This window comes from Zea mays, chromosome 2 (genome assembly GCF_902167145.1).
Source record: "Zea mays cultivar B73 chromosome 2, Zm-B73-REFERENCE-NAM-5.0, whole genome shotgun sequence".
NCBI lineage: Eukaryota > Viridiplantae > Streptophyta > Magnoliopsida > Poales > Poaceae > Zea > Zea mays.
This window is the reverse complement of record NC_050097.1, coordinates 110397767-110411662: the sequence shown is the minus strand read 5'-3', so window position 1 is coordinate 110411662 and position 13896 is coordinate 110397767. Positions and strand designations below refer to the sequence as shown.

The 13896-nt window shown below is 45.2% G+C and overlaps 1 protein-coding gene and 1 long non-coding RNA gene across 3 annotated transcripts; one reads left to right on the top strand and one right to left on the bottom strand.

Annotated features, from left to right (window-relative positions):
* Positions 1-3516: 3516 nt before the first annotated feature.
* LOC100216722 (beta-cyanoalanine synthase) lies at positions 3517-5595 on the bottom strand. The gene is made up of 7 exons (NM_001366967.1): positions 5255-5595; positions 5008-5175; positions 4462-4863; positions 4299-4350; positions 4088-4227; positions 3917-3997; positions 3517-3821 (listed from the first exon to the last, which is right to left on the bottom strand). Exons 1-7 carry the CDS (start codon positions 5459-5461, stop codon positions 3723-3725), a joined length of 1149 nt encoding a protein of 382 aa, NP_001353896.1. The 5' UTR covers positions 5462-5595; the 3' UTR covers positions 3517-3722.
* Positions 5596-6276: 681 nt separating this feature from the next.
* On the top strand, positions 6277-8975 carry LOC103646827 (uncharacterized). Of its 2 annotated transcripts, none has more exons than XR_562465.4 (6): positions 6277-6389; positions 6954-7056; positions 7577-7698; positions 7868-8035; positions 8191-8672; positions 8797-8975. It is a non-coding gene; the product is annotated as an uncharacterized lncRNA (long non-coding RNA). The 2 variants fall into 2 exon arrangements; XR_002749955.2 differs by lacking the exon at positions 6277-6389 and adding an exon at positions 6723-6737.
* The last annotated feature ends 4921 nt before the right edge of the window (positions 8976-13896 follow it).

Genomic DNA, 13896 nt, shown 5'->3' with positions numbered 1-13896 from the left:
ATAAATAGCCCTCACCCACCAACTAGCCGTTACAGGCATTTACCGCGCGATGGCACACCGGACAGTCCGGTGCGCCACCGGTGCGCCAACGGTGCGCCACCGGTGCGCCAACGGTGCGCCACCGGTGCGCCAACGGTCACATCCAACGGCTAGTTCTGACAGAGAGCCGTTGGACTCATGGCGCACCGGACAGTGAACAGTCCACTGTCCGGTGCACACCGGACAGTCCGGTGCGGTGTCCGGTGTGCCACTAAAATTCATCTCCGAAGGCTGCGCTCTCGGGTTTCTGCAACGGGGAAAACTCTGTCGTGGACCAGCCTGGCCCCACCTGGCAGAGGGTGCACCGGACAGTCCGGTGCACACCGGACAGTCCGGTGCCCCAAAGCCAGAAACACTAAGTCTTGATATTCAGCTGATTTTCAAATCGGTTTTCGTTCTAACTTGTGTGTGAGTTCTAGAGTGACACCTAGCACTGTATATGAGTGTGATTGTGCACCAACACTACACTAGAACTCTCTTGGTCAAACTACTCATCGACAACCCCTCTTTATAGTACGGCTAAAAGAGAATAAAAGACCTAACTAAATCGCGAGTGTCCACATCTCCTTGACACTCGGACTCCGTAGACCTTCACCTTTTGTTCCGTCGTTGTAGCCGTCGCTTCGAGTTCTTATTTCCGGGATTGTTTTCACCGTTGTATTACTTCTACCTATCATGCGACCTAACTTACCATTTGTCTCTGCAAAACACACGTTAGTCACATATAATATTACGTTGTCATTAATCACTAAAACCAACCAGGGGCCTAGATGCTTTCAATCACCACCACCATAGAGCAGCCGACGAGCTTGGGCGGGGAGATGGTGCTAGTGACTGCGCTGCCCCCAATCGACTGCACGTCATAGCTATCGAAGTCCAGTGACTACGACTCCGGTGACGCCCTACCTCGGGTGGTTGATGTGTACAAATCCAGGAACCCAAAGACCTCCGACGAGGAGGAGATGCTTGAGAACATCTTCGACTATCGCTGTCGCGTGCTCATGCCCTTGGAGTTCCAAGCTGAGGTCTCCAAGCCCATGGACATCATTATCAACTCACTCTACAGCAACAAGGATATCTACGTGAGGGAGCTCATAGCTAATGCTTCTAATGCGTTGGGCAAGATTAGGTTCCTTTCCCTTGCTGATAAGGAAGTTCTAGGTGAAGAGGACACTGAGAAACTTGAGATTCATATTAAGTTGGACAACAAGAAGCAGATGCTCTCCATTCGGGATATGGGTATTGGTTTGACCATATTTACTAATGGCGTTCAAGTCAGACCTCTACCGTGGCCATCTTTTTACTCTTATACAACTTTGGTGTTGAGAAGTAAATCTTTGGTTGTGGCCGGCTCCATCCTGCCAAAGCCTCCTTGGTGGGTAGTTGATCTAGGAAACTTGTTTAAAGTTGTTGGCAGCTGCAATAGGAGTAAAAGTGTAGCTGGGAATATTCGGAGCCAATGTTATATGAGTGGAGTGGTGTATCACACTATTTGGCTGCCGGTATTATTTCAGTATATATCAACTTGGCGCTGGTTTTCAACTACACACCTAAATGAGTTGAGGAGGATCAACTTGGCCTGGGAAGTTGATTGTGTTTTCACCTGGTCTGCACTTCGACTTCACAGTGTTGTTCATAGCAGTCCAGACAGCGCCACCGATGGTTGTTTTTCGACTGCAGTTTCAATGCTTGAGGTCACTGATGCGGATAATGGTTCCAGAAATTGTATGAATGTTAAGAGGACAGTGAAAGGATTTAGTAATGCTGGTTTTGCTGAAACAGGAATTATTCTTGAAGATTGGGGCTCACCAAGGGTATGTGAACAAATACAAGGAAGGAAGGCTGTATCAAGGGAGGCATCAGTTAAGCACATAGAAGCTGTTGTTGATGCCAGGCATGAGGGTGGTTCTAATTGTTTCTTACACAAGTTGTCGGGAGTTCAACAAATGCAACAAGCGATCACTGTGAAAATGGCTAACGAGCAGCTTCGATCCGGTGATGAGTACATATCGTCGACAACTTGGGTGATGTCAGATTGATTTAGCATACCTAAAATTTTTGCAGTTACCATCAGCTCTCCAACTCCATGCTATCGAAGAGGTCTGAGACTTGTTAACCCTGACAGAAGAAGTGGATGTCCTTTCTGAAACCAATGATCAGCTCCTGATGGTGTTGTCATCTTCAGCAGGGTCTAGCACTAAGAAAACTACCACATTGCAGTTACAAGGTCATATTCAGCATCAAGATAGTCTAGTGCTCATTGAATCCGGATCCTCTCACATTTTTCTCAGCGACAGATTGCGATCAGAGTTATCTGTTGTGCAACCGCTGGTAACCCCACTCACCATTCAAATGGCTAGTGATCAAGTGATTACCTGCTGCCATCATCTACCTTCAAATGAATGGATGATGTCAGGCTGTTATTTTTCAGCAGCCCGCAAGTTCCTGCTTATACCGTCATTTGACTTGGTGGTTGGCAGGGATTGGCTCCAACCTCACATGTCTTCTTCGTACAAGTCAGCTGTGGGCCACACTCCTTTTGTAGTGCTCTACGGGTATGATCCAACACACTTTGGCATCACTACTAATGATGTTTTCCCTGTTCCCGACTTAGCTGCTTGGTTGCATAAGCGTCAGTTGATGACAAAGGTGATCAAACTGCGTGTGACAAGAGCTCAAGACAAAATGAAGCGGCACGCTAACAAGCGATGTGCAGAACACTACTTTGTTGTTGGAGATTCAGTGCCTCTCAAGCTTATGCAACATCGTATGGTCACATGAGGAGGCAAGTTCATCACCCAAGTGAAGGTCTTGTGGTCAGACATGGATGAAGAACTCGCTACTTGGGAAGATGTTGAAGCCCTTCCCGTTAAATTCCGAGGCGCACCAGCTTGGGACAAGCCGACTTTCAAGGTTGGGGGAATGTCAGCAACTCCAAGGAGGAAGCAACAATAGGGTCTCAATCGACCGCGTGGAAGGCGTCAACAATTGGAAGAACTTGATGGGAAGACAACTCGAACGCGAGAACGACATCTAAATGTCAAGTACAGCGGGCCACAATGGGCTGGGTAACCACGAGTGGGCTGTGCGTTGAGAAAGACGTGTTGTGCGGGCGCTGACCGGTCGTCTATAGTACTTAAGTAACAATCAGAACTCTGTATCGTCATCGAAGAATTAATGAACAGAACAAAAATGCTAGTTCTCAGCCTTGTCTTCCTCCCTGCTTCCCGTTTCCAAGTCTTCTTCCTCAATTCTCACTCCTTTCTGCTCTCTTCTAAGAAGCTTCCCATTACTGACGCTAACAGCCTCACCTTAAGAGTTGTTAGTTACTTTAAGGCCTCCATCCTTAAGAGTTGTTAGTTACTCGCATAAACAGATGCTACGCGCCTACGCTGCTTCGGACTAAGAGCCTTTGTTGTAATGACGCAGGAGGCAAGAAATAATGGCCATCTCAAATGGCTAGAGACTAACCTTATCTCTCTTTCAACATTTTCCCATCATTATTCATGCACTTTTTTTTTCCTTTTCGCAAGGTTCATAGATGAGGTGACACACTGACGGTAAAATAAAATAAAAAACTGGATGAGGGGGGAATGGAAGTACAATTGGCTTGGCTGGCAGCTGTGACGATAGGAACCAGATCTCCAGCGTGCCCGGCAGGCTAGCTAGCTTGACCGGCGAGATCAATCCACCGCGACCGGTTCCATGGCTTGTGCCTCCTTCCTCAGCTCATCGAACAGCGCGGACGACAGGTACCGCTCGCCAAGGCTCGGAAGAACGGTCTGCGCGCCAATTAATGGATGATCACCACACCACCGGTCAGCACTCTGAAACTCCCAACGCTGTACTAAAAAAAAAGCAACGTACACACACGTACCACGATGAGCTTCCCCTTGTTCTCCGGCCTCTTGGCTAGCTCGAGAGCAGCAACGGTGTTGGCTCCCGATGATATCCCGACCTGCAAATGGTCCACCCGTTCAGCGAGCGAGTGGTAGAGTGTTTTTTTTTTGTTTTAAAAAGCGTTGCTTGTTGTTTGTCTCTCACTCACCAAAAGACCCTCCTTGACTGCCAGCTCTCGAGCCATCTTGACGGCGTCCTCACCTTTCACCTCGAGCACCTTTTCCATCACGTCCATGTCCAGAATATCTGGCTTGAACCCTACTCCGTTTCCAGTGATGAGGTGAGGTCCTGCAAGTAATTAACAGATAGTATGTAAACCATCCACGGTTTGGAAAGATAGGGGGCTAGTTCTTGTATACCTGGCTTTCCACCATTCAGAACATTTGCCTCGGCAGGTTCAACTCCATAGATCTGCAAGCTCCCATCCCATGTACACGCAGGCAGGCTGTGAGATTCGCAGCATATATATATAACCGAACACAGAGGAGCTCATGAGCATCTAGCCATGGATGGATGGGTTACCTTTGCGTTAGGGTTTTTCTCCTTGAGGTACTTGCCGACTCCCGTGACGGTGCCGCCGCTCCCGATCCCCATGACGAAGATATCGACCTGGCCAAGCGTGTCCTCCCAGATCTCCGGTCCCGTCGTGTCGTAGTGCACCTTGACGTTGGCAGGGTTCTGGAACTGCTGGAGCATGTGCGCGCTGGGATGTCTCTCGTACAGCTCCGTCGCCTTCCTCACCGTCCCGCCCATCCCTTTGGCCGGGTCGGTCAGCACCAGGTTGGCGCCGAACGCCCGCATCGTCACCCTCCTCTCCAGGCTGGTGTAGGACGGCATGGTGAGCACGAGCTCGTACCCCTTGAGCGCCGCCATGAACGCCAGCCCGATGCCCATGTTCCCCGACGTGGGCTCGATCAACGTGGTCTGCATGCTCAGGGAAAAAAATATCGACGTGGGCTCGATGCATGTGTGTCGTTTAGATATATAGATAGATAGATAGATGCCATTGTTTCAGCTTGTTCTCGATCGATTCCAAGCTGGTGGTGTTTGGTGTTTCCTCTGACGGACCTTTCCTGGAGTGATGAGCCCCCTCTTTTCAGCGTCTTCCAGCATCGAGATCGCCGGTCTGTCTTTGACGCTGAAGGACGGCTGCAGGAACTCGAGCTTGGCAGCCACCCGGGCGCCGCACCCCTCGGTCACCTTGTTCAGGTACACCATCGGGGTCCTCCCGATCAGCTGAAGATAAATTAGTCAGGCGAGCGACACCAATGAATCTGTCAGGGATAAGTTACTGGTGCTGTGAAGACGTACGCACCTGGGACGCGGAGTCCCTGATCTTGAGCCCCGGCAGGACGGCGGAGGCGGCCGTGTGCTGCTGCTGCTGCTGGTGCGACAAGATCAGCGGGGAGGCCCCAGTGGCGCCGGCGGCCTGCAGCGGGGCGGGCGCTCCTCCGTGGTGGAGGAGGCCGGACAGGGGGACGGAGCTCCGCCGCCGCATCAGCCTGGCCAGCATCCTCTCCATTCCCTCGCTAGCCTGTCTCTGTCTCTCTCGATACGGTGATGGCGGAGCAAGCTGTGTAAGCTGTTTAGCTTAGCTTGGGTTGGAGGAGGGAGAGGTAGATGACGAACGAGACGATTGGGTGGCCAGCCACTGCCACTGCCACTGGTGGAGGAGAGGCCAAGCCACCAGCTCGTTTTGTATGTAGCGGGCTGCAGTCTGTGTGCCGGGGTTGGGTTTGGGGCTTTGGGCTGTCGTGGGGTGGGCAGGGACAGGGGGGCTGCCCAAGGAAGCCAAGAGGCAAATGGAGAAGGAGACGACCCAGCACGTTCCTTTCGTTTCGTTTCGGCCCTGCTGCGTGCATGTGCATGTGCAGCAGGTGCAGGTGCAATGCACCACGGCGCCGGTCGAAGCTGCTGCGACGGAACAAAACGAACTTGGTCTCACAAAAGGCACATGCGTTCCACCGTCACGTACTACTGTGCGTGCCATTGTACATCATAGCCGTCACGTTGACCATCGACCGGGCGGATGTGTGGCGGGCGCCGCGTCAAATGGCAGCCATATGTACAACCTTTTCGTATTAAACGAGCCGAATATATATATATATATATATATATATATATATATATATATATATATATATATATATATATATATATATATATATATAGTTAGTATTAGGAGCCCTGAGCTTCTTATAACTAGAGAGAGCCCTGGTCATACCATTCGGTCTGACTCACCTGTGCGTGGCGGAGGTCCGAACCTCTGGAGGCCCAGCTGGGTGAGCCCGAGTGCTAGCCCAATTCATCCTCAGGTCACACCAAAATGCCAACCGCCCTCATTCCAAACCCTAGCCGTCGCCAGCCTTGGAGCTCTCGGACGCGGCGGCTCCTCCTCCACTCCCCCTCGACTCCTCCTCCATCCCCGACGCGGCGGCGCCAGCCTGCAGGTACGTTTCCTTCCCAGTCCATCTCGATCTTCTCCCCAGTCCCCAGTGGCCCAGTCCTGTCGTCGAGGGGCATGTGGCGAGGCTGCGCTAGTGACGCCCAGATCCAGGGCTGCGCCAGGGATGCCAAGATCTAGAGCTGCGCCTACCTCAGCTGTCGCGCCTTCCTGGCCGCCGTCCGCTCTTCCTGCGCTGCACCCGCCTCTCCTCGACTTCTTCTTCGACCCCCGACGGCAACAAAAATCCCACCTTCATGCCCATTCGCCGCGGCTCCGACGGAGGCCACGCGACCGTCGTCTGCGGCCTGGACGCCTTACTGACCCCGCGTCCCGGCAACTGAACTGTGATCGTGTAGGTTGCTTTCTGCATACATAATATTGCCTATCAAGGTAGATTTGCCAGAGCAGACTTCGATCTTCTTAATCTACCTTGACAGTTTCTTGCCATCATTTGATTTTATTGATGGGTAAGGCGTTCATGTTCTATTGCTTCACAATGTCTGTATGTTCTTCTAGCTTCTTAATCTACATTTATCCTTTTTGTGCTCATCGATCACATTCTCAATAGGTATGTTGGCAATATCCATCTTCAAGTGACGGACGCAATACTGCAGGAAGTCTTCCAAAGCATTGGTCCAGTAGAAGGGTGCAAGCTCATCAGAAAAGAAAAGGTGGATCTTTCTTTATTTTAATTTAAAAATGTCTATAGATAGCTTGTAACAGATAAATCCATACCCCACCTATCCCCAACACCCACTCGCCCACTCACCTGTAAAATTGTGGCTGCCTTTTCAGATTGCTCTTTGCATCTGATTTTTGGCTTTGCTTTCCCTGTATGTCTCAAGTCTAGTTACCATTTATGGCTTTCGCACCTGTAAACATTTATGGTTTCTTATGTTGATTCATACTAGCATCTATGTTAATTTTTTAATGCACGGCCTTAATGCTACTTTTAGGTGTATTTATGATCAATCACCATGTATTTTACGCTCTTCAGTTTGTATGTCAAAAATGGGTTTTTACACTGATTTATATGTGTGCCTATGCTGCAACACATACAATTCTAACTAAATATGCATAAAGAATTTGCTGAATAGCAGCAGCACGCCAACACCTCATATTTTATTCTCATTGTTTCTACTTCGTTAATTCATTGACCCATGTCTCTGTCTTGGTATATTCTGGAGACAGACCCCCACGTCCAGAGTTACAAGAAGATCAAGCTTTAGCGATGGCTGCTGCTGTGTTGCCTCCTCTTGTTGGACCGAAGAGAAGGGAGGGGAGAAGCAGCTGGCGTGCAGACTTCTACTCAGGTGGAAGTACCGGCTAGGATGCCAAGATCTCGCTCAATAGATATATGCATTATCATTTCAAGTCTATATTGAGTGGCAGGGCACTTCCTAATTTTTGCTAAAAATTGTTTGTCGTGCATGTATCCACATTCAGATAAGTGAAATAATGGTACTTCATTTGGTATTGCAGGTGGTCTTTTATTCTCTATGGGGCTTCTAGGATACATCTTCTCCAGAAGCACCATAAGTCTTGTCTTGGGCATTACACCAGGGCTAGCCACTCTGCTACTTGGCACTCTCAGTCTGAAGTTCTAGAGGAGCGACAGATCTAGCTTCCTGCTTATCTTGGCTCAGGCAGGTAGAATGAATTTTAAGCAACTATTTATATGGGACCTGGAAGTCTTTTTATGTCTTCTAGTGTACTTCACTATGCACTTATTTCTATCTCAAGAATTGCTGCTATGATTAGTCAGCGGTTAGTGACACTTGTTTTTCCCCACTATTGCTTTTTAGAGGTGATGCTGATGTGCAAGCATCTTCACCTTGAGTTCTGCCTTGCCAGAATGAATCAAGTTTATTTTCCCATCCTGCTCCATTTGAGGTAGCCCAATCGTCTGTCCTCACATCAACTTTCACTTTCCTTAAGCCTTTAGGTTCATTTGTCTTATATATACCATGGTAAACCACACCATGAATATGCCATAAATAAGTAACAAGAGTGTATTGCAACCTTGATTCTACATGCTTTAGGTAGTCTAGAATATCATATTGTTGTATATATTTAACACCTTCTGTACCATCAAATTCAGAAATGCACTCAAGAAAAGGCTTTTCAAAACTCTTAGAATGTATTCCAAGAGCAGTGCACATATTCAGAAGCTGATTATGTAATTTCTTATATGTTGCTTTGAGGCAAATTGAACAGGGATTTGTTTGGCTTCCAAATGGTTTGTTGGTCCTAAAATAGTCAGAATCACATGACATCTGTGCTATAGGTAATATGATCTTCTAACTCAAGTTTGCATTCAGTTTAGACTTTAGGTTATGTTAGTAATAACAAACTTGAAAAGACATATTAACAAGGAAAGATCATATTAACAGTTCATGTTACGTTTGCAGATATGGACCTCGGTGGTTTTCTCCACATTAGGAAAGCTGGAAAAGCCTTTTGAACTTAGTTTTTTTTGCTAATAGTGGTGTTATGGTGAAACAGAGTTTTGTGTGTATGTACCAACAGCTAAAATGTAAACACGACATTATCATAGTTGAGTACAGGAATAATTATCTCTTATATCTTATTGCAAAATCTGAAACAGTTCTCCTGTAGATGGTTAGCTTGCATTTTACGCTACAATTACCTCAGATCACTTGTTGTATCTTACACCAATTTACGAAATTTCTTGATGCGTTTTATGACAACCTCATGCGCTGAGAGATACATTCGGTCTACATTCGTTATTATGAAACAGATGGACGATTTACGCTAAAATTCATACTCATTTACGTTGTTTTGGTTCACGATTTACGCTGAAATCCATTCGAGCCAGAACCCGCGTTCAATCGGCCGCACGCGATTTTCACGCCGTAATTCAGGCCTCATTTGCTGTTACGAAACAGGTATACGATTTACGCTAAATTATGTACTCATTTACGCTGTTTTAGCTCATGTTTTACGCTAAAATCTATTTGAGCCAAAACCCGCGCACGATCGGACGCACGCGATTATTACGCCGTAATTTCGGGACCCATTTACGGTTACGAAACAGATATACGATTTACGCTAAATTTCGTACTCATTTACGCTATTTTGGTTCATGTTTTACGCTAAAATCTGTCCGAGTCAGAACCCGATCACGATGGGACGCGCGAGATTTTTATGCCGTAATTTTTGGGCCGCATTCGCCGTTTCAAAACAGATCTACGATTTACGCTAAATTTGTAATCATTTACGCTGTTTTTGTTCACGTTTTACGCTAAAATTTGTCCGAGTCAGAACCCGTGCCCGATGGGACGCACGTTGGTACGGAACGTGGCTATACCTGGCTGGGGCTTCCTGGTACTAATGGAAGCCCAGGGCTTCCATTACCTCGTCCCTATATATATATATTCGTTGTTCTAACATTCTAAATGGTTTAACAAAAACCACAATTGAGTTCACAACTAATAAAGAATTTATAAGTCGTTCAATGTTCTCTATGTATTACTCAATCCGGACATTCGGCTCTTATTTTTTATGTCTATACTCAAATATATGAAGATAAACCGAGACATATATATATATAATACATACATTAATTAAATATTGTATGAATCCATTGATTAACTAAAACGAATTTTAATTTCGGACGGACCGAGTATATCTTATGCGGTTGGCCTTATGGACTGCTGCTTAGTAGCACATTGTGTGACTACCCTTATCACTTTGGGTGGGTGCAAGTCTCAAAGGAACGGATTTTTAGTGCTGATCACCGGTACAAAATGGCTCTATGCATGTGTGCCTATAATTTTTCAATGGCGGTTTCAGTTATCGTGCGCCAGTAAAAAAACGGGTGAGCCCGATTCAAGAACCGCCAGTGGCAACACATATGCAGTAAGCCTTTCTCTTAACTTAATCGCCGGTGCAAATCGCCCATTTCCACTGACGGTTCCTTACTCCAACCGTCTATGATGGTTTTTAGTATAAAAACTCCTTCCTCCCCGATCAGTACTGTTTCTCGTAGCCACCTTTCATTGAAAGCGATTTTGAAGGTCTAGATTTCACAAAAAAACATGGGTAGAGGTTTTGATCTTTAATTTTTGAAAGAAGATTGGTTTATGTTTCTCTTGCCAATTTTTATTCATTCTACCTCAATTTTGCCACATTTTAGATCTAGAGTTTCACCATGTGTTAGAGAGAAGAGTAACTAGATTATTGTCTCGGTTTCCTCAAATAAGGTTGCTTAAGATGGTTAGATGTTGTCTCTCATCTCTCTCTCTCTCTTCATGTTTAGTTCTCAAATTAGTTTATCCAAGATATGTTTAGTTGTTTAAATAATGATGCTTTTTAATGTAATGATAGAGAAGTCATTCTGAATACGTAAATTATCAAGATTAGATCCATCATATATATTTGAGGTCCATAACTTTATTGATGTCGCTATGAACCAAGCTTGGAGAACAAAGACAAATCACATATATATATTGTCCATGCATTGACTGCAAAAATATTGTCGTTTGATGACACAGAACAAATCATTTCTCATCTGGTCTCTCGAGTATTTATGAAGGATTACATGATTTGGACAAAGCACGGAGATGGTAACTCTTCGTCTTATACAACTAGAAACCCTCCGTATATCGACAACGGATTTCAGTTCGTACATGAGACACAACAACCTCTTCATCAGAGCGAACATGTAGTGTCAAATGTTATTGATCATGGTTTCGCTGAAAAAATGAATGCGACAGAACTCATGTTCTGCCAAATGATATGGATAAGGAACATTAAGAATTCATATCGTATGTTACTCCTCCATGTAACAGTGCATGACTCCCCTATGTAGTGTCAAATGTTATTTTTAGTGGCGACGATGATGTCGTATATGACTCCTCCATGTGTGTACACGCTCGTAGGAAGCTTCATATCGTCACATCACAGTGCACGCATGTGTGCTCATCCGTGAAGATACATATATCTTGTCCATCTTTAGCACTTGTTCATCAATCGTCGTCTATCTCCTGGCTCCATCACAAGGCACTATTTTACTGCAGCACCTGTTGATTGTACAACAAAAGTACAGTAATCTATGAGGGTGGGCGCTGCTGCAATATGGGTGAGTTTTCTGCTAAACGAGGCAGATCTTATCGATGTAATCCATTAGTTATGTAAATCTAGCACCCTAAATTATAGATTTAGTAAGTTGCTAAAACACTAACACTTTAAGGAGTAAAAAATATTTATACTCTAATAGTTCTGTATTTGTTGGTTCCTAATTTTAAAGTTGTCTATGTCAACAAAAAAAATGGGTGTGACATTTATTTTAATTGAGCTGTCAGTAGAAATCGGTATCAACAATCTTCTCTAACTTTTTGGGAGGTCGAAGCTGTGGCGGCGTGAAATTACATTCTCTAAGGTTGTTTGGCGGTGGCGACGTAAGGCGTCTAGAAGGTGGAGATGGATTTATGCTCAATAGGGTGGTGAGACGGTATTAAACAGTGGCTAGAGTATGTTTTTCGCGATGGACTTAGCACCAACTCTGATTTAGGGAGTTCCAACAAGATTGATACATGTAGGGACAAAATTGGATTTGTAGGGGGTTTGTGAATTAGGGACCTACTTTACATAACTGCTGGAGAAGTGTTTTTCTTCTAAACTCCTTAAATTTATATTTAAAATGATGTTTACTTGGAGATGCTACCTAGGCATTGTGTGCTAGTATACAGAAGCACACGCCATTGGTCAAAGTTTGTTGGATATAGTACATTTTCTTGCTTACAGGTTGTGAAAAAAGTGGTTTGAGAATCCATAGGGGCTTTGAAAACATTAATTAAGCTTTTGTAATTTCTAAAAGATGGTATTTCTTAGACAATGGTATTGTTGGAGTTTCAGAACTTTCATTCTGAACCTCTTTCTTTTTTTCTCTATATACTCATCCACTCTGCTATGTTTATATTAGTTGTGGCCAACTATAAGCAATCGTCCTATGTTCAATTTCAACACAAAAAATAAAAGTTATATGTTACAAGTTCCAACATTGCCGGCAAACCATGTGCACCAAACGTCACAACTAAACTATAGTATGGCCACCGTTTAGAGATAAGCCAAAGATTTTTATGACAGTTTTTTCTATTTCATTAAACCACATAAATCATAACAGGACTGGGGTACGTAGTAGAACTAAAGAAGCTATAACATATTCTAGCTATAAAAGTAGATGCTAATTAAGATAAGATAGATGATGTGACATATGCATCAATTAATTTTGACTATAAATTGAAATCTAAGATAGTTACCAGGCTTATTTTATCATTCTCTTCCTAAAGCTATCACTAGCAGATTCCCTATTTCATCCCCTATTTCAAATTTCTCTCTCAAACATTGTCATCTACTGTCCCACGTCCCGTATTTTCCACACTCTATTGAAGACAGTCTAAGTCCTGTGTGGCGTCTTACAAGTAATTTGAACCATCCTAATTTTAATGACTTGGTGAGAAAATCAATGAGCTAGTGTTGATGAGAAGTGACTTATTTGTCATTCTCTTCCTACGAGAAGTGTTGATGTAGTTGGCCCTAATACTCTACTCATCCAAGCAACTCAGGATGAAGTGGTAATACATCCAGATGTGATTGCTATGCTAATGAAATGTATGTGTCAGGGATAAGATCCCTAGCCCCTGGGCCCCATCGGTCAACGAGTGCATTTGGGAAAGGCCTATAGTAACTGGGGCCCGCTGGTCAGCTGGAGGAGATAGGTAACGACTACCCTAGAGGAACCTTCCCCCGGACGAGTGTGTGATTAGTGTTTGATTAAGAGCTAGAGAGAAGATTAAGAGCAAGCCAACCTTGAGTACTTGTCGGGCTTCATCAACATTTGTTGTGCATTCATTACTTTGGAAGGGAAGCCTCCTAGATGGTTAGGCGTCGCCCGATGAGCTCCCGTGCTTATGATGAGCCATGGGAAAGTTTGTGATTACCTAATCTCTTTGTGGAAATCTCAACTTATCACATTGGTGGTGAGTTAGAAAGGAGGAGTGAGTTGAAAGAGACTCCAAAGGTGTTTTAGCTTCCTCAACAACGTAGACGTAGGCAGGCTTGTGAGTTGAAGTAGGGATAAATTGTGTATCTTGTCGCTTATATTTTGGAGTGCTTTACTCTCTTTCCACTCGATCTACATGGATGCATATGTTTATGAGTGTTGGTATTTAGTAAACTTGCCATTGTACATCACCAAGTCTACATCCATGTATTGCTTGCAGACGTAGCTGTTGTTGAGGATTCTACATCGAGCAACAGTGTCGAGTTGGGTGCGGGTATAGGTGTACATTTGTGCAGTGCCCAATAGGTCGACTCAAAGCACACAATTTCTAGCATGGCCCAAGTCTGGCACGGCCCAACCTGCGGTAGTGCTGGGGAGTGGCAGTGCTGTGCGGTGAGGCAAAGTGCCACATTGGTTTCTAATAGTGGATTTTACAGGTAGCCTATTCACTCCCTAAAAGTCGCCTAGATGGAGGGTGAATAGG